At 42.1% G+C, this 24,208-nt stretch overlaps 1 protein-coding gene across 1 annotated transcript in view; it reads left to right on the top strand.

Moving 5' to 3' along the window:
• Window positions 1-24,208, top strand: part of SNX7 (sorting nexin 7) — a 58,842-nt gene that overhangs the window by 14,105 nt on the left and 20,529 nt on the right. Inside the window, exons 6-8 of the mRNA XM_015405475.1 lie at window positions 969-1,168; window positions 5,631-5,717; window positions 22,020-22,172. Coding sequence (XP_015260961.1) covers window positions 969-1,168; window positions 5,631-5,717; window positions 22,020-22,172 — 440 coding nt within the window. The remainder of the gene's footprint in view (window positions 1-968; window positions 1,169-5,630; window positions 5,718-22,019; window positions 22,173-24,208) is intronic.

Consider the following 24,208-nt stretch of genomic DNA (forward strand, 5'->3'; position numbering starts at 1 on the left):
GAATAGTATGTGATGTAAAGTTATTTGTAGCAACTGCCTTGTGAATCCCAAGTATAACATTTCAGCCTGATCTGTGCATGTCTCTATTTCCTCGCTATAAAACATTGCTTTGTGTTCAAGAGCACTGACATAAATTACTGTTCTTAAAACAAATTGTTGTTTTTTAATCCCCTGTGGATTCATTACTGGTCTTGGGCTAACTACACGTTTAAGCCTCAGTGTACCTCACCGGAAAAATGGGACTGTTCATTGTTCATTTATGACAAGATTTTTGACCAACTCCCCTTACTTCAGGGTCAGATATTAGAATTCCTGGTCTGTAGTAACTCAGATGTGGTTTTGGTGTTGTATTTGCAAGTTGTCACAGTGTATTTCTCATAATATGTGTTGGGTGATTGTGACCAGTTTTCTCCACTGGTTGGGGTTTGTTGTGGCTGGTTGGAGTTGGTGGACCATGGAATGCTTCTGGTTTAAAGCATGAGAGATGGAAGGAATGAGCTGGGAGCTTTACTCCAAGTTCTTAAGCCATGTGCAGGAGTTTCAGCTGATAAATATCCCCCTTATTGCTGTGGTGCTGCTGGAGATTCCAGTCTAGTAACCTGTCTCCACTTGTCATAAGTGAGTGAAAACACAGGGAGGAGAGATTGAGCAGAATATAAGAGTATATACTATACATCAGATGCATGTGAAGATAATACCCTTCCAGTGACATTTTGCAGGTCCCTACTTAATGTGTATATATTTAATTTATGTAATCTGTATATTTAATGCACTTTCAATATCCAGCTGTCATGAAGAACTGTATATTGATAGATTACATTCTTAAAGTTTTCATTCGGGGGGGGGGGAGAGAGAAGAACACATTCCTCCTTTGGTTGTGTTCTAAAAATCCAATTTAATTTCGTGTCCTGCATGGATTTGTTGTTTAGAATGCAAGTCATTAATAAGGAGTTGTCTTTAATTTTAAGACTATTATTATGAGATGAAGGAATTTGGCCCAATCCACACACTTTGGTCTGCTTCTGAAGAGAACCTAGGAGACACCCTGAAAGGCGTTGCCAGCTGTACTGACCAGTGCTGCAAGGCTATGGAGAAGCGGATGGTGGCGCTTTCTGAAACCCTGTTCCCTACTCTTCATGAATACACGCTGTACAGTGAAATATTAATGGTGAGTTGGCATAAGTGTGGCACAGATGGCAGTTATTACAGCACCCCATTTTAAAAGCACATAGTTCAATGCCACACCCTTTGAAGGACTGCAGCCGGCACCCAGTCTCAGTTTTTTGGGTAGTGTGGTGCTTAGGGGGTGGTTTGATCGTTTTCCTTCAGTTGTTGTCTGCCTTTCTTGTGGAGACTCAAGGCCAGATTACAGAGTTATCAAACAATCTGATGAAGACCAATGCAAGACATACAATAAGCAATGCAGTAAAACTGGATCACGCAGTTACAGAAAGAATAAAATGAAAACAGTAGAACCCATCCAATTAACAATGCAATAGGAAGGGGAGCAAGAAAGACAGAGGGGGGGTGGGGACTGCATAAAATTGTCTTCACAGACAATTAAGCTACAATCCAGTTCCCTTTATTAAAAAGTGTCCTTCTGAACAATTCCATTTTACTGCGTCCCTATTCTCTTTATAAGGAAGCCTTCCTGAACAGTTCCATTTTTCATTCTGCAACATGATAGTAGTGTGGGAGCCTTCCTGACTTCATTAGGCTGGCCATCCTGCCAGATGGGACCCACAATAATAGACAGTGGCTGCTATCAGTCTTACCCATTGGCCGGCTGGGCAGGCACCTCCAGAAGGCTTTGCTCTAGTGAGCAAAGATGCTGCACTGGAGTATATTGGAGAGGTAGTTTTGCAGATATGTGGGTCCGAGGCCATGATGGACTTCGTAGATAATACCCAGCACCTTGAATTGACCCCCAGCTTTCCCCCCGCTCCAGCATAGCAGAACATGATGCCTCTTTAAAAAATGCGTGATGGTTCATAAATAGCACTCTCATGAGCCTGAGAGCCAACATGCCATCACGCTTGCGAAGTCTCTCATCTTGCTCAACCATACCAGCTTCTGTTGGGCAAAAATGGTGGAAGGGCCCTAAAGGATCGTGTCAGAGGGCTAAAGAGTTAGGGACTCATGTAGTGGATGGTTATGACAGATACTAGATAGGGGACTACTTGATTCAAGGGGCCCCAGGAAGTTGTGAGGAGCAATTCTGGAATGTTTATGCATGCAGTTTGATGGTTGGGAGTGTAGTGGACTGATTCAAGTTTGGCGAGTGAGAGATTATCACATATTGGGAACATGGGGAAACGTTGCGAAGAAAACTGCAGGGCAACAATACTATGTATAAGGTGGGTGGGGGGATAGTGAGGCTTCGAAGCCAAGCTGCAGGGGAAAAAAAATTCTGTGCAGAAATGCCCTGTGTGTGGCTCATCTATCTCAGTAACTTGCCAGATGGCTATTGTCTACCATCTGTGCTTTGTAAATTTTGAAACACTTTGGCGTTTCTGCAGGAATTTGGCACCACCCAAAGGAAAACATGCCATTCTTATATTATGGATTTCAGTGTACACCGTCACATTTGAAGGAATGGCATGTGCTTCCTTCACTGTGGGCCTACTAGTCATGGCCTGTATGGTCCAGAATCACTTGCATCATTGGGGCACATCATGAAAACACTTGTGAATCTGCATTACATTCAGGGATGTGTACATTAACCTGCTCTGTGAAGTAGCCTTCTGTTTCCACATGTGGGTGATACCCAGTTCACCCATCATTGTATTATTATTTATCTCAAAGTTTTAAATATTAATGTTAGCATAATTGCTGAAGGTATACAATTTCTTTGCATAACACAGAGGCTGGAAGCGGTGAGGACGGTGTCGGTGGGTGCCATTCCTGTCAATCATGACCCATCTGAAATTCTATTAGCTTCAAAAGAACTTTGTTGATTTTCACTTTCTCTTCATATGTTTTCATCACAGTTGAGTTTTTCCAGTTTGTAGCTATGTACTGGTATAACGTGTCCAGAGCACAGGGAATAATATAATAGCAGCATTGCTGCCTGTAATAAGGTGTGTCTATATGGGAGCAATAATTTGACTGTGGTCAAACTGGTTTTGCAGCTACCAAAGCAAAATTGGAAGTAGAGCCATCATAGTTGTACAGGGGGGACATTGATCTGGAAATACTACATTTGTACACAGACTAGACTTTATTTTAAAACTGAACAGTGCTGCTGTTGTAACAAAGGGTTTCAGTTATTTGCAGTGTTAGAGACTCATGAGTCTCCTTTAGGAGGGGGAAAAGGTTGTTACTTGGCCCTAATGTGAGGTTCAAGTTTGTAAAAAACAAAACCAATTTTTTACAATTTGTACAGATTTTTTTTACTGCTTGTGTTTAGAAAGTTTAAAATTTAGTCGTTTACCCAAATATTGCTACAGAAAGTTTCTGTACAAAGAATGGGATGGAAAGAGTAGAAAAGAGGGCAAAAGAGATATTTGAAATCTGCTTTTTCTGCTTTCATTTTACTGATATGTATGATATGTAGCTTTCTTTTTTTTAAAGAAGGCACTTGTTGCTGGTGGGGGAATTGGGATACTGCTTCCCTGTCCTACCTGGTATTTGTATGTTGGAGTCACATGCATATAGAGCCTAAACATCCGAAGGTCCCTGTGCATTGCCTCAGTATGCATAACCATTAGCCTGCATAATCATTCCTAAAAACCATTGTCTTGCCTGACTGCTGATTTGACGTGACTGTATAAATTCATGAATGTGAGGGCCTTGTGAACCTGTCTTCCTCACTTACATGACATTTGAGAGCATCTGCATTTAGAATACGGCCGTTCCAAACAGAGACTCCTTTCAGTATTAGGTGATCGGTTCTTGCAATATTAAACTAATTGGAGCCCTCCTTGGAGGGGATGAGGGAAGCAGTAAAGTTGTCACCAAGTTCATTTTACTTCAGCACTAACATGTGAATGCTTGTAAAGGCTCCCTCATGTGGTGATAGCTGGTATTTACTGTGTTTGAAAGATGTAAAAGACCTGATGCTTCATGTCTGTTTACTGAAGTGATATGCTTTATTGCTTTTCCATAGCTCGATCTAATGCTGACTGGGTAATGTGGGCATGCCAAAGCCCATAGGAGGTAGACACTTCCCACAAGATCCCATTCCTTCCATGTAGTTTCTATATTATTTGAGCTACATGAAATGAAGTCATAGGGGAGTAGCAACACATCGACTTGAGAAAGCAGCAGGTCTGAAGAAAATGAAGTATTGAAGTGGTAGGTGATATTTTCCCCCACAGGGGTCACCATCAAAAAACTGACGAGAACAATCCCCTCATATATTGCCCATTACAGTTTTTAATAGAGAGGGTGAACTGTTCCTTTCTCCCTAACTTTATCTTCAGCCTCATCACTAGGCTCAGGGCTATTTTTGGGCAGGAACGCACAGGAACGGAGTTCCGGCTGACTTCCAAGTTGGCCACGCCCAGCAGGAACACATTAGCATAATAGGCCACACCCAACAGCAGAAACTCATTAGGATTGGCTACATTAGGGGTGTGTGGCCTAACATGCAAAGGAGTTCCTGCTACAAAAAAGCCCTGGGTTTGAACAACAAACAAGGTAAACAGAATAAGAAGCAAAAGGTGGGTGTGGCTGGATGAGCACACTTCTGGTGACATGGGGGTGTGGTCTAATATGCTAATGAGCTGTGCTGTCAGGGGTGTGGCCTAATATGCTAATGAGTTTCTGCTGTTGGGTGTAGCCTATTATGCTAATGAGTTCCTGCTGGGCTTTTTCTACAAAAACAGCCCTGACTAGGCTACATGTGGTATCTGCAGGGGAGTAGTTACTCCTTGCCTTAATGCAAAAAATCAGGTATTCTTTCCATTCTGATCCCTCAAGTGTTGCAATTTCCATCCGGCTGTGTACTGTTGGGAGTGGGGGGGGGGGCAGCATTTCTCTAATGTTGGCCTCAGCTCACAGGCTCACCAGCACACCACAAGGGATCTTAGTCAAGCAAGGAAAAACACTGGGATACAAAAATAAAGTCTCCGTATATATTTCAGTTACAGGAAGGGGAAGGGGGATGGAAATCAGTTGCTACTAGACAACCAAACTTGGCCTTCCTGGACTGGATCCAACAGCTGTCTAATCCAACATCCTGTTTCCAACTGAGGCTGACACCAGCCCGCAAACAAGGCTTGATGGCACGGCATCCCTCCCCTGTTCTTTGCCTCTATCTTCACCCTGCTGCCTCTGAGCTTGGCGATTCTGTTTAGCTACTGTGGCTTATCGTTGTTGGTAGACCTACCTGAGTAGCTTTGAATCTGTCCAATACCCTTTTTAAAGGCCACCTAAAGCCATTGGCTATCATCACATGGCAGCGGAGTCAATGTTAATAATGGAATATGTATGAACAGGTACTTTTTGTTCCTGACTGTCCATTTCAGTAATGTGTTCTAGTGATAAGAGGGAATGGGGGGGGGATTCCCTGCTTTGACTTACATTTGGATGCTCTCACAAACTTTTGTATCTGATAGTAGTTTTTTCAAATAATTGTCTGCATAGAGCCATCCACTCTAAATCTGTGTACCACTTTACAATTCCAGGGAGTCTTGAAAAGAAGAGATCTCATCCAAGCAGAGCTTGATTCCAAAGTTGAAGCTTTATATAATAAAAACGCAGAAACTGATCTGGTAAGTATGTAATAATAATTAAGTGATGTCACATTGCAACCAATTTATGGTGACCACTTGAGAGGTTTTCAGGGCAAGAGATGAGCAGAGGAGGTTTGCCATGACTTTCTTCTGCATAACAACCCTGGTCTAACTTGGTGATCTTCTGTCCAAGAGTTGCATACATCCTCATATACAAACAAGGGTGATTGCTTATGCCATCCTTATGTCAAATGTATAAAGTAGGAAAACATTCCTGGAACTTGTCTGACATCTGCAAAAGACATCCAAGAGTTAATGCAGAAGTGCTGCTTTGACTCTGGCTGCGTTCAGACTGGCAGTTTGGCCCGATATTGCTGCATCCCCTAATGGATTAAACCAGCACGGACACACAGCCACACTGTCAGCCGTTCCCCAGTCACACTCACACCATCATATGACGAGTTGGAAATGGAGTAGACACCACATAACGTGGTGTTCTCTGTTCCCAACGCATTCATAGCGCGTGGCTGGATGTCTGAATATAAGGGAGTGCACGCAGAATGGATCTGCAGCCTGAATCTGCAGATCCGTTTCCACCACTGGGGTTGTGGAGTTTCTGCCTATATGTGCATATGCACATGAGTGCATATGTGTGCACACCTGCCTGCATTTTTTAAAAACAACTAGGCAGCACACTCCATGGATGAGGCACTGCAGTAATGTGGATGTGTGCCCATGGGATGGCTTCATGGCTGACACACAGCAGGATGTGCTGTCTGGTTGGTATGCCCCGCAATACTTCAAGGTGCTACAATTAGAGGCAGTGCCACATCATTCCAAACCACCAGTCTGACCACAGCCTCTGTCTATACCAATGCGGAATCAAAGAAGAAAAGAAAAAAGAATGGGGAGTGGGAATTTTTTAAAATTATTTTTAATTGTTTTTATATTCTTCTTGTTGTTGTTGTTATTTAAGATGGTTGCCTTTACAACTCCCCTGGTGAAGCAGCATGTAAAACACATATGGATCTTTGAGTGATGCTTTAATTTTAAAAATTCCCAACACACCGTTGGGGGGGTTGCTGTTTTTTTCTTTCACAAGAGTTAATGCAGACTTGAGTGATCTTCACATTCAGGGAAAAGGTTGTGGCATGGCCTTCCTGGAGTTGTACTTCTTCAGATGATTGGAGGGGTGTTTCATGTTTGAACATTCTCCATCTACAAAATCCCTTGCATTTAGAAAACAGGCAGGTTAGTAACTACAACTTGTGCACTTAACATTCGCTTTCGACAGGAATTTTTGTTATGGGTAATTATTCAGACATGCAGACATTTTCCTGTGTTCTGATGCAGCATGGCCTCAAACAACATCAGTTTTTTTGACAGTCCCTTACGAAATGGATAGTTGCAACCAGGGTGACTAAAATGGAAGTGACATAAAATAATTTTGCTTAATTATGAAATATAGTATTCCAGTAACTAATGTTCTCTCAGTGGGCAGCTTTTTGTTGAGCTCAGTAGGAAACCAGATGGGTAGGAATGAGGGAGTTTAAAATACAAATGCCATTCCAGAGGCTTCCGGTCTAGCTAAGATGGAGGACTGAAGCGTTTCGCAATCGTGCGAAGCGAGCGACGGCCACTTTTGACAGTTTGGGCAATATACAGCCCAACGCATCACTCCCCAGCGAGGGGGGGGGACAAGCAGGCAGCAGCGCCCTAGAGGGAGTGTGAGGTTGGCGTAATCCAGCTTCGGAAGAAGCTGAATTGGGCTTTGACCTCCTCCCACGAAGAAGGCAAGTGCCAAGCAACTCTATAGTGGCCGATCGAGCCGGATTACCGGCATAAATTCTTCGTCAGCAGACTTCTTTGAAGAAGGACAACAACTGTGAGTTAAAAGAAACAATGCGAAACCCGTTTTGAACGTGCTAGATAACAAAAACGTGCCGCTTACCTGAACTGAGTTTGGAGTCAATTTGAATTAAGCGGTTGAGCGGAAAATGAATAGTAAATCCCAGAAATCCGATTCCGGAGAGAAAAAAGTTGATTGAAGCCTTTAAAAACTGTAAAAACGCTTATTGTTTAACATTCCTGTGGTGAAGATGGAGCCGTGTGCGCAACTGTAAAATCGAAACTCACGAACAATAGCGTGGGAAGAGCAGGCTGGTGTCACAAAGAAAGAGGTCCGTGTGAAACATCCAGGAAGTTGAATTCCTAGACGGGCATTAGCGAAAGGAAGACAGTGGAACTTTTAAAGGTGCCGGACCGGAAGTGAGTTGTATGCGGAAGGAAGGGCCTGCAAAGTATCAATTTGACCTACTCTACATGAAATTACCATAGAGAAGTTGCGCCCGACATTTTGAGGAGGACTTCAACTAAATTTGCTTTTTTAATATATTTCTAAGGGTCTTTGGAAAGCGTAAACAGAGAGGCATGGAGGACTAAATCTTATCATCTAGAAGAGTGCTTTATTTTGCGAATCTGTGAATTGGAAAGAAATCGCCAAGACGGAGACCAGGAGAGGCAAGAAAAGAGCCGACTCAGACCCAGAACTTAAACCATGTAATTGTACAATTTGTAACAAGATCAATAACAGAGGAGATATTCAAGAAGCAATTCAACGTCCCTTTTGTAATAGAGGGAAACAAAATTATGGTGATGAGAGAACTCCCAAGAACAATACTGCAAGACAGGAAAAGGTATAAATCCTTGGCGGACAAACTCAGAGCTTTGAGCATCAGATATAGATGGGAGATTCCACAAGGTTTATCCTTTACGTATCAAGGTGGGAGGATTCAGATCAGATCGATGATGGACTTTTATAAATTTAAGGCGGACAATGCGGACGTCTTTGGAGAACTTTAAAATAAAACGCATAATGGAGTACAAATTGTTGTCATGGAATGTTAATGGATTAAATTCACCAAACAAGAGGAAAAGAATCAATCATTGGATACAGAAACAGAAATGCAACGTGATATGCTTGCAAGAAACACATATTAGAAAACAGGATATAAAATATTTAAAGAATGCTTTATTTGGAATTGAATTTTGTTCTGCGGCCTCAAACAAGAAAAAAGGAGTTGTGACATATGTGAAGAAGGAGTTACAACCTACAGAAATTTTTAAGGACATAGATGGCAGATACGTGGGTGTGGAATTAATGATTCAGCAGAAAAAAACATTGTTGATCAACGTGTACGCACCCAATGGAGCAAAGGAAAAATTTTTTAAGGATATAACTGACCAATTACAACAATTGACTTATGAGCAAGTTATTATGGCCGGAGACTTTAATGGGACAATAGATCGTCTAGACAGAAAACCACAAAAGGACAACGAATTCAGCGGAAAATTGCCAAAGAATTTTTTTGAATTAGTTAAGCAAGAAAAATTAGAAGATGTTTGGAGGAAATGGAACCCGATGCAGAAAGACTTTACTTTTTATTCCAATAGACATTGCTCTTTTTCCAGAATTGATATGATTTGGATGTCTGAAGAATTATCAATGAAAACACATAAGACTGAAATTTTGCCAAGATGTAATTCAGATCACAATCCGGTGGTATGGAGTTCCACAGAAAGGAAAAAACCCTTTCTGTGGAGGATTAATGAAGACTTGTTGGATAAGAAAACGGTAATTGAGATGTTAAAGGAAGAAACGAAACAATTCTTTCAACAAAATTTAAATAAAGAAACACCGATACAGATTGTATGGGATGCTTATAAAGCGGTGATGAGAGGAATTCTCATCTCGCAAAACGTGAAGCAAAAAAAGGAAAAACTTCAAAAACAAACAGAAGTGTTAGAAAAAATTGCTCAGAAAGAAAAGGAATTAAAAAAGAAGCCTGGAAAAAAGCAAATTATTAAAGAATTAAAGTTGCTGAAGGAACAACTGAATGAGACTTGGAATCAGGAAATGTATTGGAATTTAAAGAAGTTACAACAGAAATCTTTTGAAGGGGCGAACAAACCGGGAAAATACTTAGCTTGGCAACTTAAGGCTAGAAGAGAGAGAAGAATGATAACCAAAATAATAGAAGATGGAAAAGAGTTCGTTGATCCTAATGGAATAAAGAGATGTTTCTTCAAGTATTATGCTAAACTATTCCAAACAACTAGAGTTGATCTTGAGAAGATTAAAACATATTTAAAGGAGATTCCACTACCAAAAATAAGTAAGGAATACAAAGATTTATTAAATGGTCCAATTCAAAAAGAAGAAGTGATGAAGGCAATAGAAGAGACAAAGTTGGGGAAGGCGCCTGGGCCGGACGGATTTACAGCGAAATTCTACAAAAAGATGAAAGAAGAAATTTCCCCGGTCCTGGAAGCTTTAACCAACGAAATAAGAGAAAACAAAAAGGTGCCGGACTCATGGAAAGAAGCAATTATTTCTTTGATTCCAAAGGAAGGACAAGATTCAACAAATGTAAAGAACTACAGGCCAATATCTCTTTTGAACAACGATTATAAAATCTTTGCAAAAATTATTGCAGAAAGGGTGAAAAACTATTTACAAACGGTAATTTCTGAAGATCAAGCGGGCTTTTTACCCAAAAGGCAGATTAGAGACAATGTAAGAATAGTAATGGACGCAATTGAATATTATGAAAAGCACCCAGAAAAAGAAGTAGCTTTTCTGTTTGTTGATGCAGAAAAAGCTTTTGACAATCTTAATTGGAATTTTATGCACCAGATGATGGAAAAGATTGAAGCGGGACAACATTTTAGAAATTGTATTGAAGCTATCTATTCTGAACAAAGAGCTAAAATAAATGTGAATAAAGAACTGACAGATAACTTCAAAGTACAGAAAGGAACAAGGCAAGGTTGTCCGTTATCACCGTTATTATTTATCTGGGTATTGGAAATACTTTTACAAAAAATACAGTACGATCAAGAAATAAAGGGCTTGACACATAAAGGACACCAATACAAATATCGAGCATTTGCAGACGATGTAATGTTTATGGTGGAAAACCCAACAGAAAAATTGACATTGCTTTTTCAAAAAATAAAGGAGTTTGGAGAATTGGCCGGCTTTTACGTAAATAAGAATAAAACAAAACTTATATGTAAAAACATGATCAAACAAAAACAAGTGGAACTACAAGAACTGGTACAATGTGAAGTAGTTAAAAAAACAAAATACCTTGGAATTGAATTAACGGCAAAAAATATAGACCTATATAAGAATAATTATGAGAAATTATGGACTAAGCTGACTCAAGATTTTAAGAAATGGGATAAAATGAACTTATCACTGATGGGAAGAATATCAGTTATAAAAATGAATGTCCTACCACGTTTGATGTTCCTGTTCCAAACAATACCAATTCTGCATAAAACGGATTTGTTGGCCAAGTGGCAACAAGAGTTGTCAAAATTTGTTTGGGCAGGCAAGAAACCAAGGATCAAAATGAAAATACTTTGTGATGCCAAAGAAAGAGGAGGTCTACAAATGCCAAATCTTAGACTATATTATGAAGCGGTTTGTCTAACATGGATGGATCAATGGGTGAAGCTTGAAAATGACAGATTGTTGGGGTTGGAAGGGCATGATTGTAGATTTGGCTGGCATGCATATTTATGGTATGACAAGATAAAAATGGACAGTTTTTTTAAACTTCACTTGGTGAGAAAAGCTTTGTATATGGTATGGACAAGATATAAGAAGTACCAGAGTGACTTAAGACCATTGTGGATTGTACCAGTAGAAGTGTTGATATCTTACTCAAGACAGCGAGGTAGAGACTGGTTGCCATATAGAGATTTAATTAAAAAAGAGGGAACAGAGTGGGTAATGAAAAAGCAGAATGAAATTGAATATGAATATGAGTGGTTGAAATATATGCAGATTTATGATCTTTTTAGATCTGACAAAAAAAACTATGGTTTTAGAGAGGAAAAAAATGAAATTGAAAAGGTTTGGGAGAGTGGAGGAGGAAAAAATATTTCTAAAATGTATAAGGTGTTGTTAAAATGGTATACTGAAGATGAAACTGTTAAAGAACAAATGTTAAAATGGGCTATTAATATGAATAAGGAAGTGGATATGGAAACTTGGGAATATTTGTGGAAAAACTCTATTAAGATCTCGACATGTACTAATGTTAAAGAAAATTGTTATAAGATGATGTATAGGTGGTACATGACACCTAAGAAAATTGCAAATATGAATCAAAATATGTCAAACAAATGTTGGAAATGTAAGAGGCATGAGGGCTCATTTTATCATATGTGGTGGACTTGTGAGAAAGCTGTAGACTTTTGGACAAAAGTCCACAATGAAATGCAAAAAATATTGAAATGTTCTTTTAAAAAAGCACCGGAAATTCTGCTTTTGGGACTTAAAATGGAAGAAGTCAATACGACTAAAAAGACTTTACTCTGGTACCTGATAGTGACAGCGAGAATGATTTATGCTCAGTTTTGGAAGACGGAAAAGGTACCAGAGGTTGAAGAATGGATACAAAAAGTTCTGTTCATGGCACAAATGGATAAGATTACAAAAAAACTGAATAACAAAGAAGACGATGAGTTTTTTGGAGAATGGAATGATTTTAAAATTTATCTGGAAAAGAACTGGGATGTGAAACAAAACTTAATATGTTTAGATCAATATTAAGTCAAACGATGTTATCTTTAGATTGTAATGATGAGAAACTGATATTGTTGATGATATGAAGTAATTTGGAGCAGGGGTGGAAGCATTGTGGGAAGCCATTGGAGGGAGGGGAGGAACTGGGAATGGGGTAGACAATTGATAGAATGAAAAGTTTTATATGTTGTATTCCTGAGAAAATAAAATTTTGTTACCAAAAAAAAAAAAAAAATACAAATGCCATTCCTAAGTCGGCAGACGGCATATGACAGTGTTGTTGTGCATAATGAAAATCCCAGTGCCCACTTCTCCCTTGCATAGTACCCTTGAAACAAGGCAAGGCAAGGGGGTGGGCTAAACATTCTGTCCTCCGGTGCTGATTGCCTGCTGCTGGCTGCATTACAAGGACAAAGGGGACATGGGGGCAGTGATGGGATTTTATCTGCAGGGGACATGGAGCAGTCAAGGCTTTGTAACGTGTGACTCTATTGTAACCTGTGATTTGCCTTTAAAAGGACACAAGTCATGTGCTGAATCAATTAGCACTGAGGCATAATTTGTGTTCTACATCGCTGTGGTATACCCCAGTGTTGATGAATATAAATGATGTCTAAGCACTAATTGATTCAGCACTTCACTTGCAAAACATTATGGTATGCTTAACAGAGCTTGAGGCCTTCCACTGGCAGAACACAGAAGATCCACTGAAGTTAGAACAAATTTCCTTCAGCCAGAGGAAGGTCTGACAGCTCTTTGGGATAGCCTCCTCTAATGGGGAGAGGGAAGTAGGCTTGTTGCAAGGAACCTTTCCCAAAATGAAAATATGGTAGGATGTTTAAAAGCCTAAATTGGGGTGACTTTATAATGCAGGATTTGCTGTTGTGAGGTAATTTTATTTGAGTTATAGCAGGACTCAGCAACCTCTGAGGCAAGAGTAAAACAGAACAACAAAAATGGTTTATTTAACTTACGAGAGTGGCAAGCAGGCATAGGCTTTCACAGGGGTCATTTCGTAGAAAAAGAGCTAGGGGAACTCATTAGCATAACTCATTAGCATATGCCACACTCCCTGACATCAGGGGCCCGGCGGTGGACCTGCAAGGCCAGCGGGAGTGCGAGAAAGCCCCGCCAAGGCCCTCCCTGGCCCCAGGCAGGCAGGGGTAGGGAGAGACGGGGAGGAAGCAACTTACCCTCCCTCTTCTCCTGCCTCCTCCTGGCTAAATGAGGGCTGGAAGCGGGGTGGCCGGAAGCAGGGTGCGGGGCTTCGTCATGTGCCCCGCCCCCCTGCACCTCACCCGGGGGAACTGCGTTCCCCCGCGTTCCCCCCCGAAATGACCTCTGGGCTTTCAAACACAGACAGGGTTGAGGAATTTATTTGCTTATGCTCTAATTATAGCTCCAGTAAGGTTTGAAGTGCCTGTAAACTTAGAGAATCACAGACACTTTCAGCAATAAAGTACCTCTGAATGATGTTTATTCAGCCAGTTGTCTCCCGGGGCCTTTCCTTAGGAACAGGCAGGTTTCCCTTAGGCTTCCTCAGCCTAAACACCAGATATGGCCCTCTCACATAGAGGGAGGGGTTCTATTCTCACCACTGCCGCCCTCTTTCCAAGAGGCAGAGTTAGACTTTTATAGATCTGCTCATGACCAGAGACAGGCCTAAAACGCTGTCTTCCTCCTGACCTGACCTTCCCTTTGCACTCCTTCTGAGGTACATCTAAACTCAAATGTCTGCTCTCTTCCTAAGGCAGACCTGGAACTGTCTGCTGCTGCACTCCCCCACCCCCCAATTAAGTCCCCAGTCAGTTAAAGGTCATTGGATATTAGAGCAGCATTCCAGTCTGCTCAGGCTCACATGGAGCATTAGGCACGCTAGAGGGACGGAAGATAGGCGGAGTTTCCAGGCATGATCTCACCGGCACATCTGGGAAGCGCCGGGCTCCTGTGGTGCACCCGAGGCTTCCCGCCGAAGACGCGCAGTAAAAACCTAGTACCTTGGAGGTACTAGTTTCCTGAAACCGCGGGACAAGGGCGGGTGTCTGATCGCGTTTCCGGAGGTAGTTCCGGCGCCCGCCCATGTCCCCTCGGAAATTTTTTTTTCAAAGTCTCCATGGATGCGCACATGCACCCAAGGGAGCATGCGCACATTTGAGTTTAAATTAAAAAACAACCAACCCGTTTGCCCCGTGCCCCACTTCTTTGCCGCGCTGCAGGACAGTGGAGTGATTGGCACCTCCCCCCTACCACGGGACCTCCATGGGACCTCGATCGGTAGGTCTGATCAAGCAACCGCATGGTTTTTAGCCCCGGGGGCCGGCTAACAGCCACGTTTCCCCCCCCCCCGCATTTTCCTGCCCGTGTGACCGGGACCATGGATAGGCTGTTTCACATTCATGGGCTGTTTCACATTCATCACAGAAGGCTGAAAGCTTTGCTAAGCAGAATGGTAGGATTTGTGTCCATAGGTACAGTCCTGCCCACCACAATTCCAGCAGCAGTTAGCAAAGAAGGCCTGTGCAGCAAAACAGAGCCCTCTCTCCAGTCCTTGAGATGAGTGTACAGGCACCTCCCATATCCCCATCCTTTTTGTACAGTACAAGTGATATGCTCAGTGCAGGGAGAGGGGAAAAAACAAGCCCCTCCTGTGTCTCGTGGGAATTTTTGGCACATTCTGCACCATAGGTGATTTTTTACCCTGCCCCTTCATTTGGCACCAGTTTGGACTGCTACATATGTAAGTAGCCTGTTGTAGTGCTGGAACTAAACAAATAAATCAGTTACCCACCCCAGACTTGACTTTTTCACCTGTGGCTGCCATAAGTATTGCAGCTATTATCAAAACAAGGACACACTAAAAATGTGAATCCCTGCCTCCTCCCATCTGCATGACTTGGATGGTATTTATTTGATTTTCCTGGGTCCAGAGTAGGTTTCTTTAGGAGTGGATGCACCACTGCTTCTTCTCTCAAGGGAGCATTTACTGTCTACCAGACCCATTCTGCCAGCCCCAACCCCAGGGCCAGATTTAAACATCCAGGAAGGGAACATAAGAACATACAAGAAGCCAATGTTGGATCAGGCCAATGGCCCATCTAGTCCAACACTCTGTCACACAGTGGCCAAAAATACCAGGTGCCATCAGGAGGTCCAGCAGTGGGGCCAGGAGTCATATATACAGGCAGTAGGTCTCAAACTTCCAAAAATCCTGAATACATCGTCAGACTGGACAAGCTGAAAGGTATAGAAGGCAGGCTGATATCACATGACACATTTGTGCTTTCTGCTTTTTAAGATGTTTCTTTGTTGGTCCAGCTGGTGACCCAGGACCTTTCTTTTACCAAGTCCCGGCCAGTGATGACCTACCTAAATACCCCCTTTAGGTTGGGCTCCTGACAGACCCCATTATTCTCTGCCAGGCACGCTAATATTTAACACGCTAATGACCACGTTGCCATTTTATTTGCTCATAACAGAAGAAATCAAAACATTCCAATCCAAACTTGAATTTCAACTTCAGTTGTATTTTAAGAACTATGATTGAACACAAATTAAAAGAGAAGACTTCAAAAGGATCTTTTTAATGGTTATGTAAATTGGTCTACTGCTGTTTCTGCAAGCCTGGAGATCTTAATTTGTTTAGAATTTGAGTGCATCAGTGTAGCTGCTGATGTAAAACGGGTGACCTTTTAATTTCATGTTTTGAAGCATTTATGCTCCACAGCTCCACAGCAAGGAAGAGCTGTTGTAATTGTAAACTAAAGATACCCTTGCACAAAACTGGTGTTTGGTTATGGTTTCACTGTTTCCCGTCCCTCTTACAAAAGGCTTCTGTTCAAAATTAGATTTTCTTGTGTGACAGCCTCATACATTTATGAGTCACTGGTTAGATTGCAGGGATATGCTTTCCTTAAGGCTCTGCACCAGCTCAGGGTCTTTTGGCTGATGATTCATCTGCTTGTAAGTGATACATCCATTTATTAATCCCTTTTTTTTTACTGTACATTATGGACACATACATATGGATGCCCTATGGGATGGGGGGTATTGAAGAAAGTGTGAAAACTTACAAGGTAATAAACAAACACTGTCACTCATTGTTAGAAGAAAATGTGATATTTTTAAATATTTTGTTTTTCTGTGTCATATGGTAGTAATATGTCCTGGCCAAAAGAGCTTCAAACATAACAGTGATGGAGTCAGGTTGAAAACACATCTGTTTATTTTCATTCATAGTCCATTTTTTCTCACTGGGACTGAAGGCAGATTAGGATAGGATTGTTCAATCAGTCAGCAAGCTGATTGTAAAATATGATATCACTTGAGTCTAAAGCAAAGATCCCTAGTAACACAACATAATGCAATGGGACAGGGATTGAAAAACTGGAAGGGGGGGGGACAACCTGCTGTCCCTGACCTGGATGGTCCAGGTTTGCCTGTGAGATCTTGGAAGCTAAGATGCATTGGCCATGGTTGGTGCTTAGATGGAGACCACCAAGGAAGTCAGGGATTGTTGTGCAGAGACAGGCAATGGCAAACCACCTCTGTCCATCTCTTGCATTGAAAATACTATGTGGTCATCATATTTCTACCACCACCATCCCTAATAGAGGTCACCTCACGAGCTGATCCATTACATCACAGCTCTACTTACTTTACAAGAATGTCCTCCTGATCTGTTGCACTTTGCACATTTTGCAAAATGGTAAAAGCATGGTGCCTTACTAATAGTTTCAGGCAGACTGTCCCATATTGTGGGAGCCACCACAAAGAATGTACATGAACAGGCAGTTGTGATTTGTACCTTTGCTCTAGTAAGCAGAACATAGCAGGAGAGCAGTCCTGCGGGTATGTGGCTCCAATGTCATTAAGGGCTTTATAGGTAGGTATGAGATATGAAGTTACCTGGCTCTTAGTGATCTGTTGTGTTTCAGTGTGGGTTTCCCTGTCTCTGATTATTGCCTTCTGCTTACAATTTATATTAAGGATATTTTTGTCAGTTTTGTTTTTAAAAGTTGCTTACAAATTGTGCAGGAGCATTCATGTACTTGTGTAGATGCAGGTGGGGAAGAATAGATAATATTAAATGAACTTAAAAGCATTATTTAAAAAATTCTACCAAAGGAAATATATATCTCCTGTGGGGGGGTTGTTTGTTTGTTTTTGTGGTCCTGTGGATGGCATAAGTTTTTCTTGTACATACTTTCCCCCCAACAAAAGAGAAGCATTTTTTTAAATTTCATTTGTATTACCACACAGGCAATGTAGGCATTCAAAACGTTTTTAAAAGAAGTCAATTCCAAAGAGCAAGGAGGACTGTTTGAAGGCTAAGAGCATTGTTTTTTTTAAATAGATAAACATTTTATTGAAATATCAAAATATACATGAACAAACAATAAAATTAGTAATAGCCATCCACATTGTTAAAATCTGTTTTGATTTATAAAACTAGCAAGCCAGCGTAAAAAGTGAGCTTTTTAAACCACACATTTAGAAGTTCTGCTTTTAGTTTGTGAGTAATTTGCAGCTTGTTAATTTTAAAACTATGAAGGTCAATGTTTAATTGTTGAGGTTCTAACTCAACTTTTTTTTTTTTTGTAATGTTCAGCAAACTTTCCTTTTGGGCTAATACTACAACAAATATTAAATTTTCTTCTTAGTTCCAGTCTCCCCAATTTAAAACTGTCCCATTTTGATTTAGAAGTAATCAGTGAAAATTATATGTGATTGATTAATTAAAAGACGCACAGAGTCTTAATACAGCTATCTTTCTAACTGCACAGAACTCAGTTGGATGTGTAAAGCTAAATGATGCTGCCCTTAAGATCAAGATGGATGCCCATGAACTGAGCCAGGAAATGACTTCCGTGAATTGCTTGACAAGATTGCACTTTAGGCTTTTTCAAAGAGCCCTTCTTTATAGTTATTCATTTCAGAAATATTCATAGACAGAGACTTTGTAACTGTAAAAGACAGCTTTAACCCAGTACATTACAAATGCAATATATTCTCACAAGGTGGACTTCTTCAGAGGACACACATAGACTGTAGTGATATAACTGTGATCAGAGTCTAGGCAGGGTAGTGGTCTAGGATCTGGGGATGTTGGTCTACAATCTGGGAGACTTGCATTTCTGATCCCCATTCTTCCATGAAGTTCATTGGATGACCTTAAGCCAGTCATACTCTCTCAGCCTAAGATGTCTTACAGGGTTGTTGTGAGGATAAAACAGGGAAGGGAGAACCAAAGAGGCTGCTTCGAGCTCTTTAGAGGAAGGATGGAATAAAAATGTACTAGACAGGTAGACAGACTCAAAGACCAAACTGTCTTGTCACCTCAATCATAATACTTTCCAGCTGAAGCAGTTTCCTATAATTCCGCAGGGAGTTGTTGAGTGATGAGATACTGAATGATTCCCAAGCTTTTAATTCTTGTCCCAATAAAGATGTAATGCCCTGTCACACAATTGTTCAAAAATGTCAGGACCTTTGTCTAGTTTGAAGAAAATAAATATCATTCTAGATTCAGTATGATAATACATATTTAATAATTAAATAACACTTTAGAGAATTCCATGTTCTTAACATACATTATCATTTTGAAATCCCTAAAACAGCCCTGTAAAATAGGACACTGAGAGCCAGTTTTCACATTACAAAGTCCTTGTGTGTGTTGGATGACATCATGAAGACTTTAAGTTAGTGGAGTTCTGTATGTCTTATACTCATGAAAACTTTTTTTCATGAGCAGTAGGTCTGGGCCAGCAACAGCCTACCTCAAAGTGAGGAAGGTGTTGAACTCTAGGGCTTCTAACGAGGCCTACAGCCACTTCTATTGGCCTGCTCTGCTGCCCATTGCCCACCCTTCCACTTCCTGCTCACCTGTGAGGCATCCTACCACCTATGCTCCCATCTACACAAACTGCCCAGCACCACTGGGGAAAGATGTGCAGGTGATACATGGTGACAATATTCCCAGCAGCTGTGGCAACCATGCTCTGGGTTTCATGCACTGCTTGATGCCATTAAGGGAAAGGGATGTAGGCCTTGGGAGGGTTTGCAAGGAAGATAGTGGGAAGAGGCATATTTGGGTGTTGGTGGAGGGGTTCATGGGCAGCCAGGGATAGGGGGGGAGTCAACTGGAAGGCCTAGCAGTAGGAGAGCAGACACTCTTTGCCTGAGACCCCCCACCAAAAAAAACCCCTTGAAACCAGCCCTGGCAGATGCAGCTTTTCCCTCCACGCTGTTTTCTCCTCTTGAAGCACCTTGTGGAGCTGCTGTTGGCTCCATTGTGAAACACGCAGCCATGTGATTTCACAAATGGTGTTAATAGCAGATCCACAGAATGCTGTGGAAGAGAAACAGCACAGAGAGGAAGGCAGCTGCCGCAGCTGCCTATACAGTCTTATTCTGAGGAGAAAAGGACATGTGTGACTCCAGGACGCACAAAACTCCCCATGAACATCTGATTCAAATTCCTCATGCCATTGCTGAACAAACCCTAGGACTTCTGTAATGTGGAAATTGGCCCTAATCTGGTGTCCACCACCACCGCCACCGTGTTGCTTACCTAAGGCTACCTAATGAGTATGTAACAAAAGCAAGATTCAAGTCAAGGATTTCCTGATCCACACATGAATCTCTTACCACAAGGAGGAATGCCTTTTTTGAGATACAGATTTTGAAGAATGGATATGAAGGTTAAAACACAGCTCTCATTGTTGTGGTACGGAACAGAACCTGGCTTTGTTCTACATTCTTCTCCTTGAGCAGCCATTTCATAAGTTTTAATGAGCGCCTTGCGAACTGGCCAGCTGAACTTTCTTTTAAGAGCTGATAGGCAAAAATTATGCTGACAGTGAGTGGCAGGAACTTGAATTCATTGTGAAGAGTATTCTTGCCAGAGAGACGGATTGGCAAACATGTCATTAGTACTAATAAAAGGCTACAGTATGTGGTCCTTGAATGGGACCTCAGTTGGTGCCTGCATAGAGTTCAACTGTGATGCAGTGTGAGAAGAGAAAGAGGGGGAGTATGTTTGCAGTCAACACAGGACCTGAAATATATCAGATTAGAGACATTGTATAGTATAGTATGGGAGCTGCGGTGGCTCAAGTGGTTAAGATGCTGAACTGCAGGCCGTGGAAGGTCGGTAGTTCAGCAGTTCGAGACCCGAGTGTGCCGCATGACGGAGTGAGCTCCCGTCTCTAGTTCCAGCTCCTGTCAACCTAGCAGTTCGAAAGCAAGAAATTGCAAGTAGATAAATAGGTACCACTTCAGTGGGAAGGTAACAGCGTTCTGTGCGCCTTGGTGTTTAGTCATGCTGGCCACATGACCATGGAAATGTCTTCGGACAGCGCTGGATCTCCCAACTCTTAGTCCAATGTTCTGCCTAGTAATACACCACACTGGTTCATGTACTTATGTTGGCACATACCATTATGTTCTTTAGAACAACAAGTGACCCACCAAGCCAAGCACAACCCAAAAAACTGTGCACGGTGGCCCCATCAAAGACTCAATAAACCTCCCATTGGTTTGCAAACCAGAAGCCAGCTTTGCAGGTGACAAACTATGCAGAGCTGGTCTGTTTTTTGTGCATGCACTTGCCGTATCAAGATGTAACCCATATTCTTCCCCAGAGGTAGATGTGTGTCAACCATTGCGATAGGATATTGAAAGGAAGCAAACCACCATGATGTATAGTGCCAAAAAAAAAGTTCTTCACCAACTTGTAAATTCTTTTTTCAGTATTCAGTTTACTGGAAGCAATTCAAACGGCATCAACACCAACGAACCATGCATATTACATCTCGTTTTGTGTATACCTTTATCAAACTGGGTAGCATTGAAATACCAATATAATGTTAATCCATTTGGCAAACACTCTAGTCATATCTCATAGTCACATTCATCAAATCCATTAGTGTGATGTAAATTCCACTCAAACTATGGCTTCACTTTTCCTATTGCTTCATTGTTGTACTGAGATAATCCTCACTTGCTACAGTTCAGGCTGTCGTGTAGCCATTAAAGACTCAGGGCCCTGCGAGAAGAACAATGCAGAGCCTCACCTTTGCATGACCTCAGCGGGCAATCTAGAACACACCACTAGTGTGCAGCTGCACACTGTATGGGAGGGCCAGCAAAATGTCAGACCATAAGAAAATGTTATGTGTGTTGGAAATTACCATTACTTTGTTAGAATACACCAGCCTTGTAATCAAGGTGTCAACTGGCGCGGAGAAAAATGTCCTGTCCCTTTATCAGAGGCTTAATGTGTGGAGATGAACAGGGAAAGATTTTCATGCCATGGTGAATAACATCCCCTGTTAAACAACATCCCATTTAGCCTCTGTTAAAGGGACAGAACACTTTCCTCCAGTCTAGTTGGCAAGGCTACTTATTTAACGCAAAGCTGCTTTTTGCATTTATGGTGCTTCTCTTCTGTAATAAATAAGGAGCCTGTGGCAAGTCTGGTGAGTAGGAACAGACAAGCTAGCCTTCAGGGAACCTTCTCCACAATTGGAGGACTTCTCAGAGATCTCCTTGAGTTCTCAGTGACATAAGACTTCCAAGTGACTTTCATGGAAGAGAGGCTGACCACTGATTCAGGAAAGAATTTCTTTCCTGCATTTTAGAAAATGCCATTGTTTTGGTGCTAGCAGAGCTCAACAGCTGAGGTCTCAGCAGTGGTTTCTCCATCCCTGATTTCTCAGACAAGTCTGATTTTTGTTTAGCTCTCAGAAGAGATTGGGAAACTTGAAGACAAAGTGGAGTGTGCCAATAATGCGCTGCAGGCTGACTGGGATAGATGGAAAGAAAGCATGCGTCTTGATGTAAAGATGGCATTCAGTGAAGTGGCCGAAAACAATATCCAATATTATGAACAGGTAAGATGCAGATTAAAATAAATCACTGCTGTCTTTCACAGTCTTGATGTACTTTATTTATAAAATGATAATCCCTACGACTACTTTGAATGTGTAGAAAAGTGCAAATGCTACCTTATTTTCCCAAATAGGTCTCTGCATTGTCTGTCACACAATCAAGTGGCTTCTGAGCTCACCGTCAGTAGAGGGCAGTCTTGTTTTACAAAGCATAAGAATGTGAACATTTGGAGGTGGGAAAGATGTTACAACCGAGTTGCAGGCCTTTAATGCAGGGAATCTTTACTTTATAGGGCTCTGTGGAAAAGGAGTGTTGGGCTTGATCAGCAGATTCGTTGCCTAAGGCATTAATTGATCAGTAGGACGAATTTTAATTGATAGAGGCAGGTTTTAATTGTGGAGCCTGAGATTGAAATTAAAGTGAAGATAAATGGTACAGTTGGCTGTGTTTTTCTTCCTTCTTCACAGTGGCTCTGCTGTTGTGTGACATATAACAATTAAGCAAATCATTATTAATTTGCATGTCATCCGCTAATTTTGTGTCTGGTTGCTGTTAAAAGTGTAGGGGGAGGACCATGAAAGAAAGAAAGATAGACAGGCTGTGGCAACCTTAATTGAAGGGCACACTTTTTTAAAAATGCAATTTTCACTTCCTTGCATTATTGTCATAAGGAGTAAAAACAAAAATATTAAAGATAACCTTTTTATCTAACAATGAATTGTAACTTTTGTTTATTAAATTTTCAATTATCCCACACTTCCATTAGTATTCTTGAAAGGCTGATGCATTTAAACACTGAAATTTAATTGATTAATTTTGGACAAGTACATTAAGGGAGAAAAAATGGAAAGGACAGTTCAGAAATTACTTTACTCAAAGTACTTTTTTATAAGGCTGACTTCTACTCGCTCTAAAATCTAAATGATTGCAGTACTCATCAAGGGCCTGATTCACTGAAAACCTTGATGTGTCACCCACTTCCCTTATTAAAAGTATTATGAAAGAGCAGCCTTAATGACTCTCAGGCAAAGAAGAGGTGCCAATGGGCAGAAAACGTTGTTCTAGATCTGCCATGAAAATGTTGGCATAGCATCAGGCTCGTAGCTATGTGGCCCCCCCTCATGGTTTTTGCGGGCATCCTCCCCCAATTGATCACTTCTTCTCCCCCCCCCCCCCCGGTTCTAGACGGCCGGGCTCAAGGTGAAGTCAGCCCAGGCAAGCAAGCGAGTGGGCAGCGGGATTTGGCCCTTGGGCGCACACAGACTCTGCGGAAGAAGTCAGGTGTGCGGAGACCGGCTGCTGCCGGCATCCAACCGCTGCTGCTGCTTGAAGTTTTCCTCCTCGTCTTCCTAGTAGCCAGCGAGCTCCAGGCTACCACTGGGTTTGCCCGCTTCCCTCATTAACTCCCCTCCCCTGGCTCGGTGTAGCGCTCCCACCCACGTGTCCTTTAGCCATGGAGGAGGAGGCGAGGTGGCGATTGTTAGTGGAGGGGTTGTTAGTGATGTGCCGACAGGGGTTCTCTCTCTTGCACGCTCTCCCTTACGTGTCTTAAAGGGACAACGCCACGTGGCATCCTCCATGGTGGTGAATGGGGCCTCTCCAGCAAGGCAAGCCCTTCGGAGGAGGAGGAGGCGGGGAGGGGGCCTGCCCCAGAACTGGCTCGGGGGGGTGTGTGCATGTGAGGCTTTGAGGGCAATGCCAGCTGGGGGCGGAAGGGAGGAATCCTTCTCTGCCAAGGAGTGAATGGTGAGGGGAGAAGAAATCACAAAACTAGTTGTCGATGTCAAGGCCATGACGTCCCATGTGCTTGGGCAGGCGTGAACTGTCGGCCTCTGCTGGGACGGGCTGGGTGGGACGGGGAGGCACTGCACAGGTGAGCGGCGGCAGGCCAGGGGACGAGGCAATACCACACAGACATATAATGGCAGGCCCCACTGAACCCCTGAGAAAAACATTGGCCCCCTGAGCAAAACGTTGTTAGCTACGGGCCTGCATAGCATGGAACCAGGTGGGTGCCCACGGCTGTCCCATTGATTTG

This window comes from Gekko japonicus, unplaced genomic scaffold (assembly GCF_001447785.1).
Source record: "Gekko japonicus isolate JY-2015 unplaced genomic scaffold, Gekko_japonicus_V1.1 scaffold1998, whole genome shotgun sequence".
Taxonomy (NCBI): domain Eukaryota; kingdom Metazoa; phylum Chordata; class Lepidosauria; order Squamata; family Gekkonidae; genus Gekko; species Gekko japonicus.